General features: G+C 39.9%; 1 protein-coding gene across 5 annotated transcripts in view; it reads right to left on the bottom strand.

Moving 5' to 3' along the window:
* The window catches only part of UGT8 (UDP glycosyltransferase 8), an 87,224-nt gene that overhangs the window by 10,520 nt on the left and 61,318 nt on the right, over nucleotides 1-15,386 (bottom strand). For all 5 annotated transcript variants that reach the window (XM_027598404.2, XM_027598405.2, XM_027598406.2 and 2 more), the window contains exons 3-4: nucleotides 2,534-2,676; nucleotides 524-600 (exon numbers count right to left, since the gene is read on the bottom strand). In XM_027598404.2, the coding sequence (XP_027454205.1) occupies nucleotides 524-600; nucleotides 2,534-2,676 (220 nt within the window). The remainder of the gene's footprint in view (nucleotides 1-523; nucleotides 601-2,533; nucleotides 2,677-15,386) is intronic.

Below are 15,386 nucleotides of genomic sequence, written 5' to 3'. Positions count from 1 at the left end.
ATTTAATAAAATGTTTCACAAATGTGTGGTGATTTAAGGGGAAATCTAAACAGACGAACCAAATAAAGATAAGACAAATTGACTGTTTCCTTGGCCTTCTGCTTCTCTTTGGTTTCAAACAAATGAATAACTTTGAATTTTTCTGAGTTCTCAGATACATCTGTAATAAAACTCTAACACAAATCTACATTTTCACTGTTTTAATTTTACTATCTTTAGCTGCTTAGTCTAATAGGTATAACTTTATTCACTGCTAGTTTACACAGCTTATTAAGTATATTTTCCAGAAAATTAAAATTAGTGACTGGTCTAAAAATTTTATAGACCCAAATGATTATACTTGACAAATTATTTTCCAGTAAATAAAGATCCAACTTGTTGGTTTGAAATCTGAGATACTGGATGACATAATGACTCTCTCATAAACTACACACATTATTACAGAAGACATTCAAGTGCAAAAATCACATTTACACAATTAAGATCTAAAAGCCAAGTAAGTACCTACATGTCGCTGACTTACCAAGCAGGTCATTTTGTGGTAACCATTCTATGAGCTTCGTGTTGTTTCCTAGATTCTTTGGTTTGGTTCCAGAAAACCTAAAATGTACATCAGACAATGAATCTATCAAAAATCGAATTTTACTCCTGGTACGGACTCTGGTTAAATTATTAAATTTAAAATAAACGTTGAATGATCTTTTGTTGATATCTTAAGAAGGAAACCATGCTTTAGTAACAACAAAATTGTGATTTTCTTTTTCACATTTTCACTGATTGAGAGACATCTAAAAACAAAACAAAACAAAACAAAAAACACAAAAAAACACTTGGCTTGTCTTTTTCCGCCATCTTGGACCCAGTGGCTGCCTGCTGGGAATAGGACTCCTATAATGCCAAATAATGTCTGGAAGGCTGTGGTCCAAAGCCATTTTTGCTGGCGATGAGCAGGGTTTCCAGAACCAGAGGAAGCACACAGCTCTTAAAATCGAAGGTGTTTATGCTATGAATTCTATCTAGGCAAGAGATGTGCTTTTGTGTACAAAGCAAAGAACAACACAGCGACTCCTGGTGGCAAACCAAACAAAACCAGAGGAATCTGGGGAAAATAACTCGTGCTCATGGAAACGGTGTAATGGTTCGTGCCAAATTCCGAAGCAACCTTCCTGCTAAAGCCACTGGCCACAGAATCCGTGTGATGCTGTGCCCCTCAAGGATTTAAATTCAATGAAAAGTAAATAAATAAAGGTGTAGATCTGTTCTCTTGTAAAAAAAATAAATAAATAAACAAAAAAGACACTTGGCTTATATTGAGATCTATTTTCCTTCAGTTCTCACCCAATTACAGAGATGGGGGTGACTTTCTTTGCTAGAAAGTCACTCTCCAGAGAACCCAGAAGGAAAAATGCGAAGCAGGGAGAGTCACACTGGGCAGTGGATGGATAGCTCCAGTCTCTGACACCTGGACCCTGAGGGAAGGTGTGAGCAATCGAAAGAAAGCAGAAAGTACTCTTCTCTAGCTTGGCCCCAGAGACAGGAGTTCTGTGGGGCGAAGGATATCACTAAGCGGTTTCTTGCCTTGATCTTTGCAAGATAAACCATGAACATGCTTAAGGACTGAGGGAGTGGCAAGAGTCTGAACTGAGCAGACACAAACTGCCTTAAATAAAGCAGAAGGCTGCTTTCTGGGTTAAGCCTAATAGAGGAAATGCAATCGGACTGGCATCCAAAGGAAAATGTCTTAAACAATGGGGATAAAGTATGTATCCATTTCATAGCTCAGCCAGGAAAAGTGGGAGCTAATCTTTACACAGCTGTTATAAAGGAAAAACCCATGTTACTCAGACCCTACTTGTAATGGCCTGAGCCTTCAGGGCCGATGTTGTTCACGGCAGTATTCCTGGAGCCCAACGGCAACAGCGTTCAGGTCTGATGTTTACATGCTGGGTTGGCAAGTCCAGAGACAGACACTTCTTGGCAGGGCCTTCCAAAGGAAGCTGGGCGTAATCTATGGATCTGTTTTAACCAGCATTAACTGGCAGGTTATTGTGTTTTTAAAAACCTGGTCTCTTGGATAAACGAAATAGAAAGCATTTATAAAGGGCAAAAGGTTCCATGAAATATTTTACCTGTTTAGTCATTCATGCATCATTCTTTACCTCATTCCAACACTGATTTGAAGGTATATAGAAGGTATCTAGAAATGCATGTAATTACAACAATTTTTTAAAATGACAATAACTAACAGAAGGAGAAATAGGTAAAACTGAGGGTAACATAAAAGGATAAGGAGATAAATCATTCTGCATCATATTTTCCTTCTGGCTATAGACTTGATATCTCTTTCTTTATCCATCACAGAGTCTTAGAAATTAGTCCCTAGATTTCAACACACTAAGAAACAAAATGAAAAGTCAGAGGCATCCTGCTAATCTTGCCAGGGAGCCAGTGTGCTGTGCTTGACGGGAACCTGCAGGATAAACAAGGAGATACTGAAAATCAACAGTGAAGAAAATCGACATTATTACCTTACCTCCAAATCACTTTTTGGGGCAATCTCCCCAGAGCTCCAGCCAGTTTGTTAGCAATGTCTTCTGACAGATACTTGACACCAGCTCCGAAAGATACCAGGACAAAGCCATGTTCATTAGCACCATTTACCCACCTTTGGAGATCCTACAAATCAAAATGTAGCAGTTAATTTTATGAAAGACCAATATAGTTCATAATCAGCTTCCACAAAGTCTTTAAAAAGACTTCAGGTAATTTTCTTAAACCATTAGGAAGTAAAGGACATAATAACTGCTTTTGTTTAAAATATTTCATCTGACAACACTAACTGAAATAAGGAGGGTGGATGGCTAATTTAGTAAGACCAACAAATAACAATAACAAAAAATCTGTAGCTAATGGCCTAAGATCTCAGTCAAAAAATTGAAACTGATGTTTAAAACACAATCAGTAATAAATTTGTATGAGGAGGGCGCTGGGTGGCTCGGTGCGTGAAGCGTCTGCCTTCGGCTCAGGTCAAGATCTCAGGGTCCTGGGATCGAGTCCGGGATCAGACTCCTTGCTCAGCGGGGAGTCTGCTTGTCCCTCTCTGTCTGCCTGCTGCCCCACTCCTGCTTGTGCTCTCTCTCTCTCTCCCATAAATAAATAAAATCTTTAAAAAGATTTTTGTATGAGGATACAAGTGAAAGATGTGGATTGGACATAAAACAAAAACATTAACTACCACCCTCACCCCCACCCAGGAAGATTTTTGTTTTTAGGAGTGGGCTGACTTTATCTTGGTCTAAGCTTGGTAATTTTCATCTGGTGAAGAGTCATCCCGTGTTGTATGATAAGACAGAGAAGGAGTTAGCTAATAGTGCCACAGATCCATAAGCCTAATGAGTTTTACTATTTCCCTAAATATTTCTCCAACTCACAGAGAACACAAGTCATACATGCTCTATAGTGAGGCATCCAGGGCTTCTAGAAATCTCTGAATGGTTGCTCTCCCTCATGGTGCGGGAAAATACTAAATTCCCAAACCTCTCCTTAGACAGCCAACAGATGCTCATGTAACTCGTGCAGATCCGAGGTTAAGTAGGGACAACTCTAACACTGCAGGAATCACTCATTTTGGAGGAAAGACACATGGACAAATTTTTGCCAGTATGGTTGATTTATACAGAAAATGAAAACAGTAAGTTTTAAGGGATACTATCCTTGCTTTATTTTATTCTGTAGGCACAAACTTGCTTTTATGGTACGTTAACCCCTTGAGTAAGTCTTTGTCAAAGACACTGAGCTTCAGTTTCCCGTATGAAAACTAACAGAGCCACAGCACTTTGAGGAACATGTAATTCCACTGTAAGGAACACAAACGTGCTGTTGACAACACCTTTGCCATGATACAGGCATGAAAACAGGGGACAGACCACTCTGTATTCATGATGTGCAGAGTGAGCTGTCACAGTTAGGTCTCACGGACCCTGCAGGTCTCTCATTCAGGATGAATGAGTTACTACGGTGTCACCCATGTTCTTTGCATTTCACACCCCTTTCTGACATACCCTGATTTATTGAAGGGGGAGTGGGGTGATCACTGCACAGTAAGAAGAATTGTCACAATGACATCACCACCCAGCTCAACACCAAGTATTTATATGGAACATTAGCCCCCCGCCCCGCCACGTCTTCCTTTCCTTTGCTTTTCCCCCTTTTCTTTTATCACTTAATGAGATCTGTATTAACAACTCTATTGTACTCATTCTTAGCAGGGAAGAGGGGGCCACATTTTATTTGTGCCCAAAATGAATTAGTGGGTAGTGTCTCTAGATGACTGGGATGATGATGGAAGGAGGTACACCCTTCTAGCTACTGAGTGGGTAAAATAGGCTGTGATTATTGATACAGCTTTCAATTTACATCCTACTACATTTACCAAGAATATCACATGTACTGAAAATATAACAGTATTATCTGTGGATTCAAAGTAAGAAACAAGAACAAACTGATTTAAAATTTTTCATTTTAGATACAGTCCTAAGCCGAATGTACTTAAAACAAATATGAATGCTGCACAGTAGAATGACTCCAATACTACATTTTATCCCTATGGTTTGTCTTCAAGTAATTTATCACCTACTACCCAGTTCTCTAAAGATTAAAATTTCAGGGTCAACGCCATTTTTAAAAAAAGCTGACATTCACATATACTAAGCCTTACAATAATAATGTTATTTAAATTTTGTTTCCCAAGGACTTAAAAGGTCTTTGAGTTTCAAATGACTCTATGCAATAAATACTTCAGTTGTTTGTTCTTTGTTCTGCATGGCATAAAATGAAATCCATTAAGCTATTTTCCTAGATTTTTGCCATTTACAAGAATATATTCAACCATCTAGCCTTCATTGATAAGAAAGGGAGTAGAGAAAATGTTAGTCATTATAGTTCCCTTCAGGAAAAGCGCTCAGCATTTTTAGAAGATAATACTCCAATTGGCTTAGAATGAGGCCTCAAGGTGATTTCCAAACTGCTCTTCCCTGGGCTGGAGGGAGCGGGGACGTGAAAGGTCAGAGAAGGAACAGTGAGCCTGACGCTGGGCTCCTGGACGTAACCCATGAGAGCTCCCTCATAAGCTCTCATCTTCACCTTAAATTCACAAAACGTTTGGTGTGGCTTATGTTTTATGGGAACACAGAAGGGGCTGGGTTTTGGGTTTGGCTGACAAGCGTGCCAGGCAGCAGGACAAGCTGCAGCAGGCAAAGGCTGAAGGGATCCTGAACGTGCTGAATCACGGTGAAGACTTGGGAACCAGAACTTCATGAAAAGTATGCCTGGCTCTCCAAAGGGCTGAGAGGCCCCAGGGGGCATCTTGCCTCTATATACATATGCAGTATTTTCTGGAATTTAAGACCCCGCAATTATAAAGTGCAAATTGATTTAATAACAACTCTTCAAAAAAATAATAATAACCTTCATAATAAATGTGTTCAATATAAAAAAAAACAATTCTGGATATTTAACACTGTCAAAGATAAAGGTACTTTAGGGGGTGCCTCGGTGGCTCAGTCGGTTAAGCGGCTGCCTTCGGCTCAGGTCATGATCCTGGGGTCCTGGGATCGAGCCCCACATCCGGCTCCCTGCTCAGCAGGGAGCCTGCTTCTCCCTCTCCAACTGCCTGCCACTCTGCCTACTTGTGATCTTTCTCTCTCTGTCAAATAAATAAATAAAATACTTTAAATAAAGGTACTTTAGAATGTCGCTGGCCCCCTGACAAATACCAGGTAAAAATATAGAGTAAAAAAAAAACCTCATTTACAATATCAACAAAAACTAAGAGTCTTTATCTAAGAGTAGAGTAAGCCTAACAAAATACACAAGATGTACATAAAGAAAAATTTACTGAAGGACAAAAAAGAAAAACTGAGGAAGTGGAGATGTAACATGTGCCAGGAAAGAAACATCAATGTTCTGTAGATGCTATTTTTTTAGTAAAATTTTTATTTTTATAGTAAATTTTTTAGTAAAATTTTTATTTAAAAAATTTTTTATAAAATATAATATTTATAAAATAAAAATTTTTAATAAAAGTTCAATGCATTCCCCGCCTACATTCTGAGAGGACTGCTACAGAACTAGAGCAGAGTCTAAAATTCATCTGGAAAAGAAAGTGTACAAGAAAGGCCAAGAAGATTTTTGAAAAAGAACAGGGAAAGAGAGTTCTCCTTCTAGATAATCAGAATGCACTCTAGAATCTAGAGCCATCTCTATGAAATGTTCAGTTTTAGGAGAAGAGACAGCAATGAAGGGGGCAGCAGAGCCAGACCCCTGCCTACACAGGAACCAAGCATTTCCATCAGGGGGGAGAAGAGTCACCAACCACGGATTTAGAAAAAATGAGGTTAGATCCTTCTACTAATATAAATTACAGAAGGAGTAAAAAGTCAAAATGAATTAAAATATATGAAATACTTGAAAAAACAGTACCTTTATTGTTTCTGGGTGTGGAAGGCCTTCCTGGGCCAGTCACAAATCCCAGAAGTCATAAAGAAAACACTGAGGGGGCACCTGGGTGGCTCAGTAAGTTAAGCATCTGCCTTCAGCTCAGGTCATGATCCCAGGGTCCTAGGATCAAGTTCCACACAGGGCTTCCTGCTCAGCGGGGAGTCTGCTTCTCCCTCTGCCGCCCCTTCCCCTGCTTGTGTGCTCTCTTTCTCTCTGACAAATAAATAAATAAAATCTTTTTTAAAAAATAAAAAAGCAAAATAACAATAATAATAGTAATAAATAGGTGCAGAAATATTTTCAATATACATAATAAAAGATTGATAGACAAAACAACGAGAAAAAAATTTCCACAAAATACTTCAGGAAACACCCATTTCACAGAAGGAAAGCAAGTGGCATTCACATGGAAAGACACTTAGTTTCACATGCTAGCCAGAGAAACACAAATTCAAACTGTTTTCATCTCTTATTCTCTGTAGTCTCTACATTCCTCTGTTAGATGGTGTCAACATATAATTTAATCCATTTTAACTTAAAAAAAAAAAAACTGAATACAGCATTTACCCTTAAGTATTACTGTTTTATAATTTTCTGTCAACTTTTTTGTTTTGCCATAAAGATAAAATGTCTTTTCCTAAATGGCTTCTTGGTCTACTGACTTTGTTAGCACTTTTCCCACATTAAGATTATCTTTTAAATTCCTATACACCAACAACAAGACAGAAGAGAGACAAATTAAGGAGTCGATCCCATTTACAACTGCACCCAAAACCATAAGATACCTAGGAATAAATCTAACCAAAGAGGCAAAGGAACTGTACTCAGAAAACTATACTCATGAAAGAAATTGAGGAAGACACAAAGAAATGGAAAAACTTTCCACGCTCATGGATTGGAAGAACAAACATTGTGAAGATGTCAATGCTACCTAGAGCAATCTACACATTCAATGCAATCCCCATCAAAATACCATCCACTTTTTTCAAAGAAATGGAACAAATAATCCTAAAATTTGTACGGAACCAGAAAAGACCCCGAATAGCCAGAGGAATGTTGAAAAAGAAAAGCAAAGCCGGCATCATCACAACTCCAGGCTTCCAGCTCTATTACAAAGCTGTCATCATCAAAACAGTATGGTACTGGCACAAAAACAGACACACAGATCAATGGAACAGAATCGAGAGCCTAGTAATGGACCCTCAACTCTATGGTCAACTAAGCTTTAACAAAGCAGGAAAGACTGTCCAAAGGAAAAAAGACAGTCTCTTCAACAAATGGTATTGGGAAAATTGGACAGCCACATGCAGAAGAATGAAACTGGACCATTTCCTTATGCCACACACAAAAATAGACTCAAAATGGTTGAAAGACCTAAATGTGAGACAGGAGTCCATCCAAATCCTAAAGGAGAACACAGGCAGCAACCTCTTCGACCTCAGCCGCAGCAACTTCTTCCTAGAAACATCGCCAAAGGCAAGGGAAGCAAGGGCAAAAAGGAACTATTGGGATTTCATCAAGATAAAAAGCTTTTGCACAGCAAAAGAAACAGTCCACAAAACCAAAAAGACAACCGACAGAATGGGAGAAGATATTTGCAAATGACATATCAGATAAAGGGCTAGTATCCAAAATCTATAAAGAACTTCTCAAACTCAACACCCAAAGAACAAATGATCCAATCAAGAAATGGGCAGAAGACATGAACAGACATTTTTCCAAAGAAGACATCCAAATGGCCAACAGACACACGAAAAAGTGCTCAACATCGCTCCGCATCAGGGAAATCCACATCAAAACCTCAATGAGATACCACCTCACACCAGTCAGAATGGCTAAAATTAACAAGTCAGGAAACGACAGATGTTGGCGGGGATGCGGAGAAAGGGGAACCCTCCTACACTGTTGGTGGGAATGCAAGCTGGTGAAACCACTCTGGGAAACAGTATGGAGGTTCCTCAAACAGTTGAAAATAGAGCTACCATACGATCCAGCAATTGCACTACTGGGTATTTACCCCAAAGATACAAATGTAGGGATCCGAAGGGGCACGTGCACCCCAATGTTTATAGTAGCAATGTCCACAATAGCCAAACTGTGGAAAGAGCCAAGATGTCCATTGACAGATGAATGGATAAAGAAGAGGTGGTATATATACACAGTGGAATATTATGCAGCCATCAAAAAGAATGAGATCTTGCCATTTGCAATGGCGTGGATGGAACTGGAGGGTGTTATGTTGAGTGAAATAAGTCAATCAGAGAAAGACATGTATCATATGACCTCACTGACATGAGGAAGTCTTAATCTCAGGAAACAAACTGAGGGTTGATGGAGTGGTAGGGGGTGGGAGGGACGGGGTGGCTGGGTGATAGACATTGGGGAGGGTATGTGCTATGGTGAGCGCTGTGAATTGTGCAAGACTGTTGAATCACAGATCTGTACCTCAGAAACAAATAATGCAATATATGTTAAGAAGAAAAAAAGAAGAAGATAGCAAGAGGGGAAGAATGAAGGGGAGTAATTCGGAGGGGGAGACGAACCATGAGAGACTATGGACTCTGAAAAACAAACTGAGGGTTCTAGAGGGGAGGGGAGTGGGGAGATGGGTTAACCTGGTGATGGGTATTAAAGAGGGCACGTTCTGCTTGGAGCACTGGGTGTTATGCACAAACAATGAATCATGGAACACTACATCAAAAACTAATGAGGGGGCGCCTGGGTGGCTCAGTTGGTTAAGCGACTGCCTTCGGCTCAGGTCATGATCCCGGAGTCCTGGGATCGAGTCCCACATCGAGCTCCCAGCTCAGTGGGGAGCCTGCTTCTCCCTCTGACCCTCTCCCCTCTCATGCTGTTTCTCTCTCTCTCTCTCAAATAAATAAATAAAATCTTAAAAAAAAAAAAAACTAATGAGGTAATGTATGGTGATTAACATAACAATAAAAAATTTAAAGTAAAAAAAAGATTATCTTTTAAATACCCATAGTTTTCTTTAGTAATTTTATAGTTTCATTTCTTGAATTTGGGGGGGGGGGGTTGTTGCAACACTGGTTTTATTTTTTTTTACTAACATATAATGCATTATTTGTTTCAGAGGTACAGGTCTGTGATTCATCAGTCTTACATAATTCACAGCGCTCACCATAGCACATACCCTCCCCAATGTCCATCACCCAGCCACCCCATCCTTCCCATCCCCCACCACTCCAGCAACCTTCAGTTTATTTCCTGAGATTAAGAATTCCTCGTATCAGGGCGCCTGGGTGGCTCAGTCGGTTAAGCGTCTGCCTTCGGCTCAGGTCATGGTCCCGGGGTTCTGGGATCGAGTCCCGCATCGGGCTCCCTGCTCTGTGGGGAGCCTGCTTCTTCCTCTCCTCCCCACTTGTGCTCTCTCACTATCTCTGTCTCTCTCTCTCAAATAAATAAAATCGAAAAAAAAAATTAAAAAAAAAAAAAAAGAATTCCTCGTATCAGGGGCGCCTGGGTGGCTCAGTTGGTTAAGCAACTGCCTTCGGCTCAGGTCATGATTCTGGAGTCCCCGGATCGAGTCCCGCATCGGGCTCCCTGCTCGGCAGGGAGTCTGCTTCTCCCTCTGACCCTCCCCCCATCTCATGTGCTTTCTCTCTCATTCTCTCTCTCTCTCTCTCAAATAAATAAATAAAATCTTTAAAAAAAAAAAGAATTCCTCGTATCAGTGAGATCGTATGATACTTGTCTTTCTCTGACTGACTTACCTCGTTTAGCATAATACCCTCTAGTTCCATCCACATCATTGCAAATGGCAAGATTTCAATTTTTTGATGGCTGCATAATATTCCATTGTGTATATATACACACACACACACACACACACATATACACCACATCTTCTTTATCCATTCATCTGTTGATGGACATCTATGCTCTCTCCATAGTTTGGCTATTGTGGACATTGCTACTATAAACATTGGGGTGCATGTGCCCCTCATTTCTTGAATTTTTAATCCTTCATCATCCAGAATCTCTTTTTGGAGATTTTTAACTCAATGGATAGCCAGTCTTTTCAACACTATTGAATATTTCCTCTTGTTCTTACTAATGTAAATTCTGCCCTCTCAGTGGATTTCTGAATTGTATTCTGTTCCATGGATCTATATATCTGGTTATTCCTGTGCCTGGGCCAAAGACTTTTATTTCCTGTAATCTTGTAACACATTAATATTTGCAGTGTTAGATTTCTCTCATTAATTTTTATTCTGGGGATTTTACTACTTATTCCTGTATTTAGCATCTTCTTTAAGGACTCTTCTTTTTTTTGTTGTTAGAAAATAGTGTATTATGTCAAGTTTTAAAAATCACAAGAGCTTTGGTTACAGTTTTGTTAAATACATCCATGGACACATTACTGCAGCCCCAAAGTAGTAAATACTGCAGTGTTATATGAGTGAATTTAATTACTTTAACATTTCCTTTATTGTTGCCAAGTTTGTGAAATTTATGAACACCAAGGAAACTTAATATGAACTTGTCATCAATCATTCTACTACTATCTGCTCTGCAATATGTTGAGTGAGCTCAAAAATACAGTTTTATGGTTACAGGTAACTGCATTTGCAGAAGTAGACAACGGACAAACCCGACTCTTCTTTTTGAACACATCAACTGCCATTTCCTGGCAGTACCACTCCTCATGTAGGTTATGGGGATTTGTGCATACATGGACTGGTAACACTTCATTTCACATACCCTATCAGTTAAAAGAGTGCATTCAGTCCTTTCTACTCAACTGGTTGACACACGTGCCACAAGATGCTCCACTAGATGGCGCAGCAAGCACGGAGTGCGGGTGTCTGGTGCCTGCAGAGTGCTCCCCATGCTTCTGACCATCAGGACAGGTCCAAATCCCCAGCCTATCTCTATGGTATTTCCTGCTCCTGTCTACGGGAAGAACTCGGTCATTTTCCAAATGCAAAGGAAAGCAAAATTATCACAATAACAAATCAAATATTAAGCAGGGAGCCCCATGCGGGACTCGATCCCAGGATCCCCGGATCACAACCTGAGCAGAAGGCAGACGCTTAATGGACTGAGCCACCCAGGCATCCGTCTACTCCTTTTAATATTTTTTCACATCCTTCATTTCTTGATATCCATCATGTCAAAATATGATGTAAAATTATTAAAAATTTTACACTTTGGGAGCGACGTGCCCCCCTCTGCCCTCTGTCCAGTCTCACAGAGCCAGGCTGCTTCCCCCTGGAAGCACCTGCAGTAGGCAGGTGCTTCCCTCACTATATTACTATGAATATTTCCATTCCTATACAATTAAAATAATCAATTTAGATACTTACGTAGGATTTGCTATAAGGTAATTATGTGTGTGTGTATACACATACACACACACACACACACACACACACACACAGCTTTTGAAAAGAGAACCTCACAATAAAAATTACCACTTTATCTTCTTGGAAGGTTAAGTTGTCTTTCCTTAATGGGAGAAGGTAGAATAAGGAATGTGGATAACATATTTTCATAATCAAATACTGTATGTTAATGTATTTGCTCTCTTTATTTGTTATAATCATGACCTGGATACACAATGATCTGTTTTCTAGTACTGCCAGATTTCTTTTCACCAAATGCCTTCACTTGGTCATAGGGAGAATAAGGCACTCTCCCCTGTTCCTTCCATGGACAGCTGTTCAGGACAAGCCAGGGGGAAGCAGCCTGGCTCTGTGAGACTGGACAGAGGCTGGAACAGGAGCCAAGAGATGTGCCAGAGTTAGACTGGGGGAGTGGGGGGTACGTTGCTCCCAAAGTGTAAAATTTTTAAAAATTTTACATCATATTTTGACATGATGGATATCAAGAAATGAAGGATGTGAAAAAATATTAAAAGAAGGAGTAGACGGATGCCTGGGTGGCTCAGTCCATTAAGCGTCTGCCTTCGGCTCAGGCTGTGATCCCGGGATCCTGAGATCGAGTCCCGCAGGGGGCTCCCTGCTCCGCGGGGAGCCTGCTTCTCCCTCTCCCTCTGCCCCCCACTTGTGCTTGCTCTCTCTATCTCTAGTTCTCTCTCTCTCAAATAAACAAAATCTTAAAAAAAGGGGGGGGGAGGAGAAAGCAAGATCTTGAGAAGCTTAGAGCAATCATTGGGTGACTCCTTTTTTATGTACTTAGCCACCTATCCAAAAACAAACAGAAACTTCCTATTAGCTGTGGCCAATGTGAAAACACCCCAACTCCAGAAATGTAAAAGCATATTTTAAAAAAAGATAATCCACTTCAGAACCAATGAAAGAAGAACTAATTAAAAGTTGGCGAGTGCAGGCCCCAGCTCTGTCCTGTCTAGGCTTCATTCCGAAGGCACAGGAATCTGGAGAGACTCCTAGGGAGATCTCTCACTGCTCTCTGAGACCTGGGGGCAGAGCGGGTGGCCGTTAGTTACCATCACATCTGTCCTGATGGCAGCCTGTGACCCAAACCCACCCTCTTCTCTCCCCACAAAATAGGAGCCTTGAGCGGGGGCCAGCACAGTTGAGAATGCGGCAACACTGCATCCTTTGTCAGCCTCGTCCATTCTGGGACGAAGAATGCCTGGACTGTGAGAGAATCCTACAGAGAGAGGACGATGGGAGAAGTGGGAACCTTTTTTCTTGTTTCCAACACCAACATCAATAGGCCTCTTTTCCCATTTTAAAGGGCCTGACATAAAGAATGTTCCACTTTGGTCAGGTGGGCTGCAGAGAATTGGAATATTCATCTGCAAAACTCAGTAGGTAAAATAATAATGAACATTTTGATGTAAAATGTTTAAAAAACATCGTGGGACATCAAACCTGATCTTTGGCTACTGCTAAGATAGTTAACCAAGACTTAACTAAACAACAACAAAAAATGCCATTGAAGATATAAATGTGAAAGTTACCATTCAAAATGAAATGCACCGTTATTTGATTTGCACCGATCTGACTGGCAAAGGATTTCATTCAAACCTCAGTTCCACAATTTGCTGTGTGATCTTACTCAAGTCTCCTATTCTCTCTCCAGTCCAGATTTCTCATCTCTAAAAGCGCTGATAACATTCACAAGGTCATTGTGAAGATTAAATGAGATCAAATATGTAGAAGTGCTATGTTAAGTAAAAATTACACTGTTATTTTTCCCTATACAGGATGTGCGATAAGCAATACACGGAATAGGGACTGAAATGATAGCCACGTTGAGAAGAGGGGGAAAAAAGTCATTCTGCACCAAGATACTTTCTCTCAGTTATACTCTGTTCACCATGTTTGAAATTCTTCCGAATAAAGCTCCTTCAAACAAATGAGAAGTAGTACAAAAAAATGTTTTACATGCAGTATCAAATCTGGTTGTCAGTTTTTCAGAACATTCAAGGGATTTCCAAGATTATCCAAAAGGCTTAAGCCACAACTAACCTAAAGAAGCAATACAGTGATGAATGTCAAGGTGATGGTTCTACTTTTTAAACATCTCAGAAGATGATTTTTTTATTAACACACTGATCATTTGGGAGAATGAAATTAAGTACCTAGAAGCATGTGTTCATTTCCACTGGGATTCTGTAGTATTTTCTTTCTTTCTCATAAGGCTTTTAATTTTTGCTATTACAGTTACAGTGAAGAGTAGGCAAAATTTGAAACCTTGATTTGACTCTGAAGAGAGTAAAATTTTCAAGGTTCTGAAGAATTTCCAGAAATTGCACACAGTCGTGATGTCCCAAGGTCACGATCATGGCAAAGTACTGAGCCATGATGGAAAGTAGCCGCTGGGTATAAAACAATGAAAATCTTACCAGAAAAAGAAAAAAAAAAACAGTCCAAAAAATAACATCTAAATGCTTCTTTGTTACAAAAGCAAGTTAAAAATCCAGAGATTTGGGGAGAGTGAGAGAGATCTGAGTATGCTTATTTGCAATAGAGTGAAAATGAAGGGAAGGGATGAAGATGCAGAAAGAGGAGGCAAATGTTTTCTTTGCACATCTGAGTGTAGTGTACAGATGTGAGATCCAGAACAGTCTTTCCTTCACAGTCTGCTGTCAGCTAAATGTTCTAAGTTCTGCTAGGAAAAAAAAAAAAAAGGTCATGACTATCAAATAGTGTCCCAATCAATTAGGTGGGTTTCAAAGTCCATTTTTTAATTCAGCAAATACTATTGAGCACCTGCTGTGTACCATACCTGACATTCTTTTAGGCACTTGAGACATATCAAAGAACAAATGAACAAAAATTCCTATCTTCAGAGAGTTTACATTCCTAACAACATGGCCATAACCGAACTTTCTACTGTTACCTCCCATCAGGTTTGGACACCTTATCTGCTCTTCGTTCCTCCAGATACACCCTGCCCTGTGGTACCTGAGATTTCCTCCTTACATCACAGTGATTTACCAAAGCCCTGACAAAGGGTATTTATTCTCTGTTGATCTCCTCTGTGGGAGGTGCTCTCTCCCAGGACACTTATCACCTCACTTGAATGTGAACCTACACACAAGACTTTCTCTCTTCTTGGTGCTCACTACTTATTTTAAGAAATCAAGAAAGCTAATAGTAATCTACAACCTTAAACAGAGAAACAAATGCATTCCTTTATTTTTTTCTTTCCATTACTTAGATAAACAAGATTGTCTTTTCTCTAGAATTTGAGCCAACAAAGAGAATGCACTTTAAAGAAAGGTCTCATTTTTTAAATTCAACTTTAGCTACTAAATTATGTGGCTTGCCTAGAGGAAATAAAGGTAGGTGTGCCAGCCAATCTAGCTGTCTGTCTTGTTTCCTCCCAGGAAAAACCCAAAACTTTGTGATAATCACACTATTATGTCACAGAGACAGAATGAACAGGGCAAAATCCATGTCTAGGATGGAGGCAGATAAGTGAAACGC

The sequence above is a fragment of the Zalophus californianus genome, chromosome 2 (assembly GCF_009762305.2).
Source record: "Zalophus californianus isolate mZalCal1 chromosome 2, mZalCal1.pri.v2, whole genome shotgun sequence".
Taxonomy (NCBI): domain Eukaryota; kingdom Metazoa; phylum Chordata; class Mammalia; order Carnivora; family Otariidae; genus Zalophus; species Zalophus californianus.
This window is presented reverse-complemented; position numbering and strand designations above follow the sequence as displayed.